General features: G+C 36.1%; 1 protein-coding gene across 2 annotated transcripts in view; it reads left to right on the top strand.

The window, feature by feature from the left end:
* The window catches only part of sorbs2b (sorbin and SH3 domain containing 2b), a 45,930-nt gene that overhangs the window by 5,568 nt on the left and 24,373 nt on the right, over positions 1 to 15,989 (top strand). For both annotated transcript variants that reach the window (XM_052574823.1, XM_052574824.1), the window contains 6 exons: positions 9,113 to 9,166; positions 11,832 to 11,927; positions 13,022 to 13,048; positions 13,193 to 13,320; positions 13,775 to 14,050; positions 14,898 to 15,224. In XM_052574823.1, the coding sequence (XP_052430783.1) occupies positions 9,113 to 9,166; positions 11,832 to 11,927; positions 13,022 to 13,048; positions 13,193 to 13,320; positions 13,775 to 14,050; positions 14,898 to 15,224 (908 nt within the window). The remainder of the gene's footprint in view (positions 1 to 9,112; positions 9,167 to 11,831; positions 11,928 to 13,021; positions 13,049 to 13,192; positions 13,321 to 13,774; positions 14,051 to 14,897; positions 15,225 to 15,989) is intronic.

Here is a 15,989-nt window from a genome sequence, read left to right as displayed (position 1 = left end):
TAAAGCATTTAGGCCTGTTTGAAGAGTTTTAAAATACTACTGTGGATTTTCTAGGTTAATGCAAAAGTCCCAAGGCCTATTGAGCTTCTCTTTGATATCAGGTGGCTGTTTAAATCAGATGGAACAACTACACAGGACGTCAACCGATTGGCTGGCGTACACATGGCGATATCTTGTCAGAGGACTAGTAGACTTAGCAGTCTGTCACTTTGGGTGCCCTCCAGAGGTTAAACACCTAATTAGCAGATGGATCTTCCAGCCCAAGGGAGTGCTTCTGTCAAAGGAATGGGTCCAACTGGTTTTGTAAATGTCAGCCCATTTAGATATTTGTCAGATTGCGTCTAAGAGAAGGTGCTGGCATGCTGAGTGCTGGCTGCTTATCTTGGCTCTCAGGTCGGGTCCCTGTTTCGCTGGCCGTTGTGTGTATACATTATGAGACCCTCTAAAAGCCTACCAAAGCACAGAGCTTCTTACTAAAAGATGAATATAAAAAGACAGGTTTCGCAATTGTTTTGAAATGATTTCATCCGGATATTTCTTTCTGTAGACATCGGCTAATGTGCTCTTTGTCAGACTAAACATTCAGAAGACATGCTGAAGATGCCAAACATTGCAACACTACCAAAAAAGGAAAGTTGCCGGTGTTTAGGATGTTCTCTTGTTGGCTGGATCTGATAAAGCAGATATGGGAACAAAGAAATGCCAACCTATATCTCAGATTATTATTCATTGTTTACGCTGTAGAGATTAGTGTCTATATAATATCTTCAGCACATTGTTGGTGGTCTTTGGGGCCACGAGTAATGAGTTCATGGATTCTGTTTAAATGGAAAACATTGCATTTCTGTCTGGTATATATCACACAGGGCTCATAAAGTAATGCAGATAAATTAATATAAAGCTGTTGACACAAAACACTAAACAATATTCCTAAAAGCTATTTTACTCACTGTGAAGGATCTCATGTACCTTCTATGTTGCTGGACATAAAATGAGCTGTATACATGTATTTAGATTAAGTGTGTATTAAGCTCAAGCATTTGCAGTGTATTATTTAAATAGAACATCACAATGCTCACAGTTTCAATAGTATAGCCATAGGATGTTAACAATGTAAACATGATTCCAGCATGAAAAAATCACTAGCCTTTGTGCAAAAATAAAAAATAAAAAAAATAAAACAGTAATGCAATTCAGTAAACCCCAAAAATCTCAAATGACTGTAAAAATTATTATTTTTTAACAGCTTTACAGCTCAAATAAAACAAGTTTTAACAGAAGGTCACATTTCTGCTTTTACAATTGCTAATACAATTAACTAACCCTAATTGTTGTTGTTGTTGTTGTTTTTATGCAAAGAAAATTAGTGACAGTTTATTTCTAATCAGCATTATACTACAAATGTTGTTGATGACTTGCAGTGAACCCAAAATCCTTTAAGTTGACTATTTATAGATTCTCTTAAAAATCTGAGGTTGTTTTTTTCTAAGCTTTATCTTCAAGACATGCTTTGAATTCCATAAAAGAGCAAAATCGGAAAAACAGCTAGCTAAATATGAATCTTCCTGGAAACCCTTAAACTCTGAAGATTGTTTTGTCGAGGGAAGCTGTGGCTCTTGATCTCCAGCTGTTTAAATGTTAAGTGTGTGACTGAGACGTTTCTGACCAATGTGTTGGCCACACGAGCCCTCGGGGGCACCTGCTGATTCCACCAGCTGGATCACAGCAGAGACTCTCAAGTTTTGGCAAATGGCCCAATATCCTCCTCTCATCAACTTTCTAACTAAGGACAATATCTAACCTTTCATTCTCACATGGATGCCAGTAAATCCTTTATTGGCACAACCAGGCTAAATCACAAGGGTCTCTTTAACTCAATCCCTTCTCTTGTGGGAAGATCATGTGCTGTGCACTTTGCAGTCATTTAACCCCAGTGGGGAACATGTAGACTCACAGTCCCCAACCAGGAATGGCCCGTGCCATATTTGGATTGTGAAACTCTCAAAGTTGCATGAACCAAACGTTCTAGCAGCATAAGGCTTGAAAATAGCAGTTGTTCGAGTATGCTGCGCACTACTCTGATCCATTACTCAAAACTAAATTTGGAGCAGTTATCAACATGATTTTGATGTTCTGATCATTTGTGTGTTCATTCCATTAAGTTCAACGCAGCTATCTTTATTATATATACTGTAGGAGACAAAATAAAGTTGTTTTACTTTTTAGCCCATTTTTCTAAATTAAGTTTATGATTCCTGAAGAATAATGTGACATCGAAAACTAAAGTAATGATGCTTTGAAAATCCAGCATTGTCATCCTGTTATTTTAAATTGTATTCATATTTTACAGTATTACTGTTTTTTTACTGTATTTTTAATCAGCTAAATGCAGCGGCCTTGTTGAGCATATACTTCTCAGAAAAACATTTTCAAAAATATCACTGACCCTAAACTTACTGTACATTTCATACACAGTAGTTGATATTTCAAAAGTTTTAACAGTTACAGTGTGTTTATCCCCTCTGGTCACTCTTAAATATTAAGTTCAAGTACAACACACAACCATTTTTTATTAGGAGCTATATATAGCAATGAAATTATACTCCTAAAGCACATGGGAGCAATTTAAGCAATTATTTGAGGCTTTAGAAACTATGTGTTGGTCTCGTTACATCAAGCAGAAAGCACAGCAGCAAACATGCACAGTTCCCAACTTAATGTAATTGTGATTCAAAAGTTGCCATTTAGGAGAACATAGAGCTTGTTGTGTCCTGCCTCAGATGCTCATATAAATAGCCTGTTTGGAAATCCCTGATGAAAACCAAGAGATTCTTCCTATTTTGGAGAAGGCAAGCAGCATATGCAGCATATTAGTGTCTTATTTTGGAGATTCGAGAAGGCCCATTACTCGGATGTTGTTTTTACCCATCAGGATAGACAGGAGCTGTAATGTAACTATTAAATTGTTCTTCAGAGGACATCTATTTCAAGACATCCATAATAGAATCTCCAACAGGTAGGATAAGCATCACCAAAATCCAAAGCTTTCAAAGGGAATGCAATTACTGTTATCTCATTATTCACATAAAAGCATCCAGAACAAAAACGTTCTGTGGTAGAATGTTCCATTCAGAGTAGTATTTCTGCATTGTTTTCCTGGCGTTTTCTGATTAGGGTTTTAAATTTAAACTTAAACTAACATCTCTAAAAGAATTACAAAAACCTTTTATGTTATTATATATCTACAAAGCCAATCGCTTTAATTTAACAATTTTTTTTTGCAAAGTCTGTCTAAACCGTATGCTTGCAGCATAAGCCTAACTGTGTGGCTTGTGTTTATTTCCATAGATATATCTGTAAATCTAAATAATCTTTGTATGAAAAGAAGGAGTGAATAAAGCTGCTTTGAAGACAGCAAATTACAGCCTCGAAAAGCTTCGAGTACCCTTCCGGCCTTTGGAGAATTCATCACAAATAAATTAGACTAATAAATGTTGAGACTGAATCCATTAATGCTTTCAGTTCTGTCTTAGCACTTGTCTACTGGTTTAATTGGCAGCGTAACGGTTTTTTATTTTTCTCCGTCCCTGGCACTCGAGCACTACTTATGGAGATGACATGTTTCATCTCTGACTTCTGGAAAAGGCTTTTAGGCTGAGGTGAAAATGGCCTGTGTCCAGTCTTTACACAGAAGTCTGACAAATCTGACTATAAATAAGCCGTCAAAACAAGAACAACATGATCCCCATAGCACCATGCGTGTACAAACAGTACGAGCTTGTGTTTAAAAACAGCATGAAATCAAAACTGACCCAATTTAATAAACGCCTGATGAATCATGAATTAAAATTCATCAGCCCATGCACATTATTCTAAAGAAAATAGTTTGTTTTCAAAAGTTGAAAACACAGTTGACCCAAAAATTACCAAAAAGAACCACATCATTTAGTAAATATTCTTTTTGGATAAAGAAAAAATACTATACCAGTAAATTGTGATTCACCTTAATAAAGACAGCCAAGCGCATCCAAAAAAGGCATGCTTTTCAAGTGCTCTTATAAGTTTTGGTGAAAAAATGCTTTATATTTCAACAATTTCAACAGCCAAATTATACCAGCTGCCATTAATCTCATGTTGGCCATGCAGCACTTAACACTCCTATAAAATCATGGCGGCATAGCCTTTGATGTACTGTGCACCATTTTATACTTTACTTCTTACATTTCTGTGCATGTAAAAGATACATTTCTGTCACCTACTGGATTGGAGCGTGAAGTGAAAAAAAGGCACAAGGTAGCACAATGGCTACCGGCACATTTTACTGTTAAAATTATCAGGTGATTTTTTTCACAGTTACAATTAAGGCGCATTTTTCGCCAAAACTTTTAAAACTTTTAACAGTTTTAAAATTATGTTGCAATGAACTGCAATTGCATTGAATTCATCTCCCTGTAAAATTTGTTAAATGATCACATTTTCATAAGTCATAAGAGCATTACACAAAACATAAGATTAGTGGTCGACCGATATAGATTTTTTTGACAGCCGATGCCGATATCTTGGAAAGCAGGGGGGCCGATAACGGCTATAAAGCCTATATGTGTGTGTGTGTATGTATATATATATATATATATATATATATATATATATATATATATATATATATATGTGTGTGTGTGTGTGTGTGTATATATATATATGTATATATATATACACACACATATATATATATATATATATATATATATATATATATATATATATATATATATATATATATAAATGTGTCAAATAGACATACATATTTTTAAGATGACAAAGTATTTTTCACAAATAAATCAATATTTAAAAGATATAATTAAAAAGGAAGTGACCATTATAACCAACAGGGCAATCAGTATTCTGGGAAGTTTGTTTGCATTCGGAATCATATTTTTCAAATAAAGCCAAGAAAACACCCATTTTACATATACAGCGCACAGTGAAAATGACATAAATATGACAGTGGGCAAATGCACGTAGAGCAGCATAATTAGAAATCATGTTTAAAGTTTAAAGCATTCATTTAACACGGGCCGACTGCAACACAGAAAACACGTGATCATGCTGGATACACATACACATACATACTTCACAGGATCTTCACAGCTGGATTCAACTAAGTTTTCAAGGTTTGTGAAATTAAATATTCATTAGTCATTCAAAGACTTGTTTAAATGAAATAAATGCGTATTTGCTTAATGCTGATGGCAAACGAGAAATATTATAATGTTTGCCTTTCTATTACTAATAATATAAAAGCAGTCGTTATAATACTTTTTGTATACATTAATTCCTTTGTTTAACCATTCTATCTGATTATTAAACAGACTTCTATTCATATTAGACAGAACTGTTAACAACAACAGTAAACAAGAGAGAGAGTGAGCACTGTGTGCCTTTCTCAGCGCCGTCAAAATAAAAGGCCCACCTCAAAGACATCAGACAAGCAGAAAAGCTTATCGACCGATGCCGATATTTGAAAAATGTCAAATATTGGCCGATATATCGGCCTTGGCCACTACATAAAACTAAGTAATTTGCGATTTAATTTTAATTTCTGTAATGAAATTTGTACAACTTATTTTCTGTTGATGATAAAGATGGCTCTAAAGACAATAAGATGCTGTGCTGTGAAAGTTTAGGAAAACCAGTCTATGCATTGCCATCCTTTTGATGCCAAATTTGGGAAAGAGTGAATGAACTTTATTTTTAATGAAGTTCTAGACCACGTCACTAGCCAGTCATAGTAGTGGGTGTTTACTTCCGAGTCTATAATCCACCAAGCATATAAAACAGAACAGAATATAGCTTATTACTTCTAAATTATGATATATAAAATTCTTGATAACATTATAAGTGGACCAAAAAAAAAACAAAGGCAGTTCATGACCCCTTTATATTAAGATTCAGCATTAACTGGTGTTTAGGAGCCTTCATGTTTACTGCTTGTCCTCTTGGAGGGTTTCCATGGCGGAGCTATTTATTTGACGACCGCACTGAAATATTGATGGCTATGGAAATGAGTGTGGCCTGTTGGCTTGGCTGTCCCTGGCATTTCCCCGCATAGAATGATTCCTAATGTTCCAATAGATAAATAAATGACTAGTGTGAGCCCTGCTCATGAATATAAATGTGGAGCTGTGTCCATTTCTTAGGCGAGTGTCCAGCTCTCTTCTCCTCCAGCTGTTCTGTCGCCACAAGTCTGCACCCTTGAAATCCAATATCATAATCTTTTCCTCATTTACTGCTGACAGGTCATTACAAGCTTTGATTTACCCAAGTCCAGTGGTGTCACAGGCAAAAGTGTCCGCTTTAACCAGATTTATTGGCTGTGGTGTCCGAAGATTTATTTTGAGGATGACCTCTGAGTCATTTTTAATGGAACACAGCAGGGGGTAATACTGTTTGGCTCAATGTTTTATGAAGGGCTGAAGGTGAACATTTATTTACCTTTAATCACACTACACTGATGCATGATACTTTGCTGCAGGTTACTTTGTTGTTTCATAATTGTTTATTTTTAAAGTTACAAGCTCATTTTAAGAGCAAATTTACCCCAAAATGTTGTTTCAAACATGTATTTTTTATTTATAATTTTTTTACGATATTACAGTATACATGTCTTCCCGTGGACGTTAGAATGTTGACACTGAAAATAATTTACTGGTGATCAGGGGCTGTTAAGCTTCAGAAATGGCAATAAAATCACTATAAAAGTGGCAAAGTAAAATGATAGCTTGTTAAGTAGTTATCAGTGTTGTTATTGTTAAATAAAACGAAAACTATTAAAATAATTAATGTGATAAAGCTGCAATAGAAATAAAATCTTAGATAAAAAACTTATAATAATAATAAAAAAAAACTAATAATAAACTAACTAAAAATGAGAACTGTCACCTTAGCAACTTGCAGAAATAAAATGTTTAAGTTGAATTAACAAAATTACATTAGTAAATTAAAATTGAAATAGAATAAATTAAAGCTAAATAGAAATATTTACAAAAATAAAATAAAACTGAAAAAAGCACAAAATTAATAAAACTAATAACTAAAATTAAAAATTAAAATATTAATTTCAAAATATTCATAAATAGTATGTATATTAGTATTGAACAATTACTATAATAACAAATTAGAGTTGATAAATCCTGCCTTAGCAACAAACTTGAACAGCCGAAATTACTAACAGAAATAAAGAATAAATTAAAGCTAAATATGAATATGTATTAAAAACAATTCTAAACCACATAACAATATATATATCTGGAAAGTATGATAATTTACTGTACATGTACTCAATACTTGGTAGGGGCTCCTTTTGCTTTAATTACTGCCTCAATTGGCAGATGCCAAATCCTGCTGGAAAATTAAATCAGCATCTTCAAAAAGTTGGTCAGCAGAAGGAAGCATGCAATGCTCCAAAATTTCTTGGTAAACGAGTGCAGTGACGTCCTTGACACTCAGTCCATTCCTTGTGAAGTTCACTCAAATTATTAAATTGATTTTGATTAACAATCCTCAGAAGGCTGCAGTTTTCTCAGTTGGTTGTGCATCTTTTGCTTCCACACTTTTTCCTTCCACTCAACTTTGTGTTAACATGCTTGGATACAGCACTCTGTGAACAGCCAGCTTCATTGGAAATGAATGTTTGTGGCTTACCCTCCTTGTGAAGGCTCTCAATGATTGTCTTCTGGACAACTGTCAGATCAGCAGTCTTCCACATGATTGTGTAGCCTAGTGAACCAAACTGAGAGACCATTTTGAAGGCTCAGGAAACCTTTGCATGTGTTTTGAGTTGATTAGCTGATTGGCATGTCACCATATTCTAATTTGTTGATATGTGAGCCAAAAACATCACAATTAAAAGATCCAGACTTGAACTATTTTAGTCTGTGTGTGCATTGAATTTATTTAATACACAAGTTTCACAATTTGAGTTGAATTAGTGAAATAAATGAACTTTTCCATGACGTTCTAATTTATTGAGATGCTGTATATTGCTGTATATTTATTGAGACCTGTACATTGTAATGCATCTATATGCATCAAGTCAGTTTTGACAACGATGCCAAATGTCATTGATTCTCATGTGACATGCAACTGATCGCAACATCAAATTTTTAATATGAGCATATTTTATGATGCTTTGCCATCATTTTTGGTCAGCCTTCACATTCATTACATGAAAATGAAAAACATGAATTCCTAACTTGAAAAAAATAATGATTTGGAAAGGCTTATAAGTAAATGATGACAGAAATGTCATTTATCCCTTTAAAATGTAAACAAAGGTTTAGAATAGCAAATTTGAATGCCTCTCTCTTGTCATGACCTATGAACACACAGCATACCTCTATCATGATGGTCTCAGGTGAACGACTGGTGGTCTACATGTGTGACAACTGCTGTGGCACTCTGAAAGCAAAACATGTGTCTTGCACATGAGCACTTGTTCACGGTGTCTCCTATCTGACATATTTGCAGCGCTTTGCCTCTGCCCATAAGTTAAGTAATGTTATAATGTGATTAAGTGACAGTGTTCCTATCATAGACCATCTATGATATATTCAGCTTGTGCTAAAATAAGTCAGATATTTTCAGAGTAGAGTCACATGGACTGTTAATCCATCACTGAAAAATTAGTAATCTAGGTCAAACCAAACAGGGGTTTAATTAGTTACAATAGCCCCCCTATGAGTGTGTGACTGCTGCTCATTGCTGGCAACCAACTCAAAGACATGCTAAGCTCTGACACACCAAAAGTAGTCATGTGTAAGAACTGAGAATGCGTGCGGATATATGTGTATGTATGGTGTGTATTTTGATACCGTGCTGCGTGTTTCTGAGCTGAAATGCCAGGCTTGTATCACCTTTCACTCTTGGGCCTCATATCCCAAGTGGGATGTTAACCAGCCACATTAGACACTTGCTAGCATGCTGCCGTGCCGAGGAGAGACGGGACGCCTGTGCTATGCTATACCTGCACTCATACATGCTGTACGAATGGATAAATCAGTGCTTTGCTTTACAAGGAGTATGGGTCGCTGATTCTTAATGATATGTCTTTCAGGACTGTGTGACATCAAGACACCACAAGAAGGAGAGATCTTCAACATGAACACAGGTGAGTTTAAGTTTCAGTTTACACGGCTTAAATGATTTAAAGCAAATTAAAGAAATTTAAAACATGTGTCATGTTTTTGGACATGGTAGCATGATAATAAGAGTGTAAACAAGTACAGTTGTAGTATGTTGTTCTTTGAAGTACCATGGAGTAACACACAAATGCCAGTGATAGGAATAGAGTAATCATTACCTACCGTAATATACACTACCGTTCAAAGGTTTGAGTTTTTTAAGTCTCTTACGTTGACCAAGGCTGCATTTATTTAACAGTAAAACAGTAATATTTTCTTCAGGGTCACATGATTCAGAAATGATTCTAATATGCTGATTTGCTGCTCAAGAAACATTTCTCATTATTATCAGCGATAAAACAGATGTGCTGCTTAATATTTTTGTGCAAACCAAACAGTAGTATGCTGTTTTTCAGAATGATTTGATAAATAGAAAATTCAAAAGAATTGCATTAATTTGAAATGGAATTCTTTTGTAACATTATAAATAGCTCTTATTGTCCCTTTTTAATGGCAGTGTTTATCCAAACATCATGGTATTTCCACCTGACATCATCAGATCTTAATGATACTGTTGCACTAATAGCACATTCATTTTTGTACGGAAATAACTAGATCCTCAGGCATTCCAGATATGTTTCCTTGCAGCTGTGCACATCTGAGGCTGTTTCCACATAGACAGGTAAAATGTACTGTATATGCAGGAGCCAGACTTAAAAAAAAATAAAATAAATTTATATATATATATATATATATATATATATATATATATATATATATATATATATAGAGCTAAAAGCTAGAGATTTCTTGAATCACAGCTAAATAAATAGGCAGCATTTCAGCTGGAATCCATCCATACGTCTATTGATTTTTAATATGGATCTGAAGTTCTGAGAAATTTTGATACATTCCTGTGATAATGACTTCATTACAGACATTTCAAGAACATTGCAACACATACAGAAGCCCACATAGTGCCATTAATTCCGAGTAAAAAGTGTTTCTGCAGTTTTGAGAAAACACTAGAAAAAAATAACAGCAATGTGTGGCTTTAGATAACTCTGTTATTCATTATACATTTATGTAATGTAGAATCTTGAATCTAATTAAATATAATTTAATGGATTAATATACTTGGTGACCGAATGGTCCACAGACGTATATTTGAGAGCAAACAAAAGGGAATTCTCTGCCTATCAGCCACAGCAGCATTTACAAACAAGTAACAAAGTAAACAGTTTAACTAATCAAGTATTGTGAGGTAGAAAGGAGTAAACATGTGCCTTTCCCTTTACGCTGGCCTGACAGGACTTGTTTTTGTAGGGCAGAGCATGTGATTTTGTATTCGTCTCAGACTCAGAGATACTGAGAAAAGCTGTGCAGGGGGTGTTCTTATTTCTTGGCTGGCTTTCTCAGAGAACTCTGTCTTTTCAGAGTCTGACAAAGATTCTGGCATGCAAACTCCCTTTTTGACATCCAGAGGTATAGCAGTCGAGGAAAAGGAAAGCCATCAGACTACATCTGGCAGTGCCAACATGCCACCCTGTCAATCCACAAAATATTCTCGTAGTGCCCTCACTTTTAGGTTCTGCTTTCAGTTGTGGCAACTTTGGATGCCACGAATTCTTAGAAACCACTTCCAGCTAATACACAATAAGATTTCTGCCACATGTTTGATGTGTTGATATTTCTTTTCTGCATATAATTATTCTGTTATTCTGATAAGCTGTACTCTGCTATAAGCACACTTGTGGTCATAAGATTTGTTAATGTTTTTGAACAAAAAAAAAAACTCTTATGCTCACCAAGGCTGCCTTTATGTTATCAAAAATATAGGAAAAACAGTAATATTGCGAGAAATTATTTTACACAACTGTTTTCTATTTGAATATACTTCAACATTTTATTCCTGTGATGCGCAGCTGAATTTCCAGCATCATTACTCCAGTCTTCAATGTCACATGATCCTTCAGAAATTATTCTCATATGCTGATTTGGAGAAACATTTCTCACAATGTTGAAAATACTTGTGCAGCTTAATATTTATGTGGAAACATGATACATTTACATGATAGGTTAATCATTAGATCAAAATATTTTTTTTAAATTGGAAGTATTATTTTTTATTATTTTAAAAAACGAAAAGAAACTTACATGACCTCACATTTTTTTAAATGAAAGGTAAAATATCAGTGAATTTTACATTTTAAATTTTTAAAAGTCACAGAAATGTTATGTACATTTCTATAGTCTGTACTGTGTACATTTTCGTGCATGCTTAGTTTTAAACCATTTCATCTGCTGGCAGTTGCAGTTTGTTAGTGCAGCCTCCAGTAATTACTAACTACTGGAAAACTCAAATGGAAAGACAGGCTTGGAAAAATCATGAAATTCATAGGTCAAAAGGTGTGGGAACCCTCTACAGTGACTAAAAAAGCAGTTTAAAAAGTTACATTCACCCATCACGCAAAAAAAAAAAAAAAAAAAAAAAATCCATCCTGGCATGCTGTGAAATAATTGTGTAATGTATATTGTTGTATTGCTGAGACGTTTCACATTGCTCTGCTTGCTGAGTCACAGTTATCTTGCCGTGCAGCAGTACTGATGCTTGTGCATTTGTGTTTGCATGTGCTACTGCGCTTTTCACAGACAGTGGAGGACATGTCCGCAAAAGTGCCACGCTTTCACTCACTCTAACCCCCATGAAGAGAATACAGAGCACACCAAACCTATACACGCTCACAGGTATCAAGAATCAGATCACACTAAAACTACAATAATGCATGAAACATTTGACAACTAGTGGCTTGAAAACCAACAGATGGTTCATATTCGTATTAGCCTGTTAATCGAGCAGTGGAGTATATCCTCTGACGACATTGCTGCTGGTGTTAAATGTGATGGTGTCTTTCCTCAGCCTGCACCGCGAGCAGGAATTCCTCTTCACTGCACTCAGCGTCACTCATTCCACATCTGTGTTTTGTCTCTCTGCATCTCATGTCCTACCACAGCCTTCCTCCTCACTGTCTTTCTCTCTCTCTCCTACTCTTGCTCGCCATCTCATTCTTGTGCTCGCAGCTCCTTAAGGAATGTTTGAGAGCGGGAGCTCTCCTTTCCTTTGCTTAAAGGGAAAAAGCAGCTCACAAGTGGTGAGATTGTTGCCATAGTTGTGGACTTCCATGGCAACAATTGTATAGCTGAGGCTTTTCCCCCGTCTCTCTCGGCACAGTTTCCTCTGGGAGTGACCCTTTTTGTTTGAGCAGTCTCATGGACTTTGACCTCACACACACATATTCTCCATTGTTGAATTAGTGTGCGGGCGATTGAGGTGCTGCAGGAGCGAGCTAACCGAACAAACACCACTCGTTCAGGACAGAGTTAGTCCACTGTTCATTTAGCACTGTTTAATGAGCAAAGGTTATTACATCAATGAAATCGAAAGGATTGTTTTTTTTTTTTTTTTTTTTTTTTATCAAGTGTTTATTCAAGACAAAAGTATGTAAACAGAATTTCTGAATTTGGTTTTTGCCAGATTTTCTCTGTAAAATGTTTAGGGGAAACTCCATTATACATGCACTATATATAACTTTCTCACTTTACCTATCAGTGTTTCTTCCTGCTGTCATATATGTTTCTGTCTTTCATTCACCTGTTGTTTTAAAATCTGAAGCAGTGGTTTGGAATACATTAAGGATGCAATTTATGCACACACAGTCCACTAAAAACATGAATCACTAATGAGTGAATATATTATACCTAATTTGCATTTGGTACTGTGTGAAAGTAGATCCTTTGCTAGTGTTTAACAGAGTTTTCTTATCTTATTTTAACCCATGCAGACTCTGAATCACAATCTAAAGATTCAGGTAAGCAGGTTTTATGTATAAAATAAACACATATACTTTGATTTCTCTTCATTGATCAGTAGTGGCATTCTGTGGTCATATTGCTTTGTTGTTTATATATGAATATGAAGCACTCTTTCAAGTGTTTTGTTTGTCTGTTGTCAGATTTGCGGAGGCCCGGCAGCAGCACCAGTGATGTTCTGAGAAACGGTGACGTGTGTTCTTCTTCTCTGGCAGCTAAAGGTTACAGAAGTGTCCGGCCCAACTTTCAGGATAAAAAGTCTCCCACACCAGTACGTTCTGCTGTGTTTACTTTACTCATGTGTTTTTCTCATACCTACTGTTTGTTGCTGGAGGTTTTCCTTCCTCAGGAAATGTCTGGGGAAGCCCATTCGACAGGTTTTATTCATGACATTTTTAACTGTACCAGTCACACCCATTTCTAGTGTTTAAAAACTGAGCCCAAAGCAAAGCTCTCAACTGTGATTGAAGGACTCTCTGTACTGGTCATCATAACAAATACAAAACACTTCTGTTTCCTATTATACTATTGTGTTTTTAAAAAGCATTAGAGGCACTATACTTTACATACTTTAGAACTGTGCATGCATGTTACATTAGTTATTGGGAGAAATAAAAACACAAGATAAACAAAGTTTACCAATAAATATTTGGACCCAAACAATTTAGTCCCTAACAGTATCTGACCTGTGCTCTAATATCCCAATGCCCACTCTCCTCAATCAGGGACAAGAACATAGTGTCCACTCCCACAGACTGCTGTCCACAGTGGACCAAACCTCATGTTCTTCACAAGCAGAGCAGCCCTTCTTACACCCTTCATCTAGGGAGCTGGAGAGACAAGTAGCTTCCCTCTCCATCCGCATTAACCCTAGGCCTGAGATATCAGCACGGCACACCCAGACACTGTCTCTGAGACCCCCTACCCCTCCTAAAAGGATGGACCTCCCGGATAGCCGCTCGCACCTTTGCCCTCCACTGCCATCTGCAGCCCCACTAGTGGTATATGTCACGGATTTCATAACCACATATGCATTAGTGTAATAACAGCCTCCCTTACACCATGCTGTGCCTTAGCAAACATAACTAATCCTGTTTTTGCTTTGATTTTCATTTTGCTGATTAACATTCAGGCTCATGTCATTGTAAAATTAGATAATCCTTTTTTTATGGACCCGAATCACTTTCCAGACACCATTTATTCAGCTAACTGTACAGTATTTGGCTAAAATAAACACTACCATCCAAGAAGTTTGGAGTCAGCATTTTTTCCCCACCTTCTTTTCTGCATTCTGCATTAATTCGATTTAAAGTAAAGACCATAAAGACATTTAAAATGTAACAAAAGATTTGTTTCAAATAAATGCAATTTTTTCATTCTTTATAGTAATCCAAAATTTCTGAAAAAACAAACAAACTCTAAAGCAAAATAGAATGATTTCTTGAGGATCACGTGAGACTGAAGACTGGAGTAATGATGCTGAAAATCCAGCTTTGTGTCTCTGGAATAAATTACATGTTAAAATATATTAAAAGAGTAAACACTTACAAAATTACTTAAATCTTACTGACTTCAAATGTTTGAATGGTAGTGTAAGGTAGTATGTACAATATATTATTTTTACATATACATATTTTCTAGTGCATTATGACCTTTATGCAGTTCTGAATGATCTGTTTTATGATTATGCTCAAATGCAACACTGGAATAGGATTTTGATCTCATAACTGTAACTCCTCCATCCTCTCTAACGCACAGCCGTCTGCAGCCTCACATCTCTACGTCTCTCACAGCCGCTGTGCTCTACTGCTGAATCTCACCTGTGCTACTCTCCTCTCTGTCATTCAGCCTGAGGCGCCAGTCCTCCTCAAACAAACACTGACCTCACAGTCACCACCTAACCGGTTCAGACTCTCCCTCGACTTCATCAGAGCTGACCTTCGCCCCGAGACCCCTTCTCCAGGCCCTCCCTCTCCCGGCTCGGAGCCTCCGCTGGGGCAGAGCCGCTGTTCTTCCTGCACCCAGAGCGAAGCGTCCACAGCGGTGCTGGAGGAGTTGAGGGTGTGTGGACTAGGCCCAGAGGGTGGCTCTCGTACCCCTTCTCCAACCCTCAGCCCGATGAGTGCGGTCACAGTCAACATGGGGTTACTCTCCCCTCCAGCTAGCACCGCTCATGTAACTATTCACCGGCAGTTCCACAGTCTTGTCACGTCTGTTACTTACTGCTTCTTTCTTTGTCAGTTTTCATAAGGATTCCGACGGTACCTCTGTTTCTAAAGGGGCCATATTCAACTTTTTTGTGTATCATTTCAAAAGTTTGGGGTCAGGCAGACTTTTCTGAAAAAAATCAGTACTCTTATTCAGCAACGCTGCAAGGAAACCGATCAAAATTGACAGTAAAGAAAAAATATTTATATTTCAAAAATGCTTTTCTTTTAATTATCAAAGAATTCTGAAAATAAATTACAGTTTTTTCATGATATGTCCCCTTTAATTGCACAGTCCAATTTTCTTTTCCTTTTATTATCTCTTCTTTTCTTCTCTTTTATCAGTTTCACAACTTATTGTTTATTGTTTCTAATTTGGTTTCATTGTTCTTCATTTCTAGAGGCTGGATACAGACACCAATATCACTTGTCCATTGTTCACATTTAACAGTTTCACTACTTCTTCTCTGTGTAACATCTGGGATTATACCAATACTAACATATTTTATAAATTCACATCAAATCAGGGGTCTTCACTAACACCTTTTTCCATACAAAGCATCTGAAATATTATGCTGAAAGTCTGAGTCTCTGTCACAAACTTATTGTGGAGAACACGAACACAGTTTTGTTGAGACTTCTTGTATTGCTCCTGTGGTATCTCTTTCGGTATAGTAACACTTAATACTAATACTTGTTTGTCCTGGAAATAAATAAATTTAAATACTGAAAG

This window comes from Carassius gibelio, chromosome B14, assembly GCF_023724105.1.
Source record: "Carassius gibelio isolate Cgi1373 ecotype wild population from Czech Republic chromosome B14, carGib1.2-hapl.c, whole genome shotgun sequence".
NCBI lineage: Eukaryota > Metazoa > Chordata > Actinopteri > Cypriniformes > Cyprinidae > Carassius > Carassius gibelio.
The sequence above is the reverse complement of the archived record's forward strand: the minus strand, read 5'-3'. Positions and strand labels throughout refer to the sequence as shown.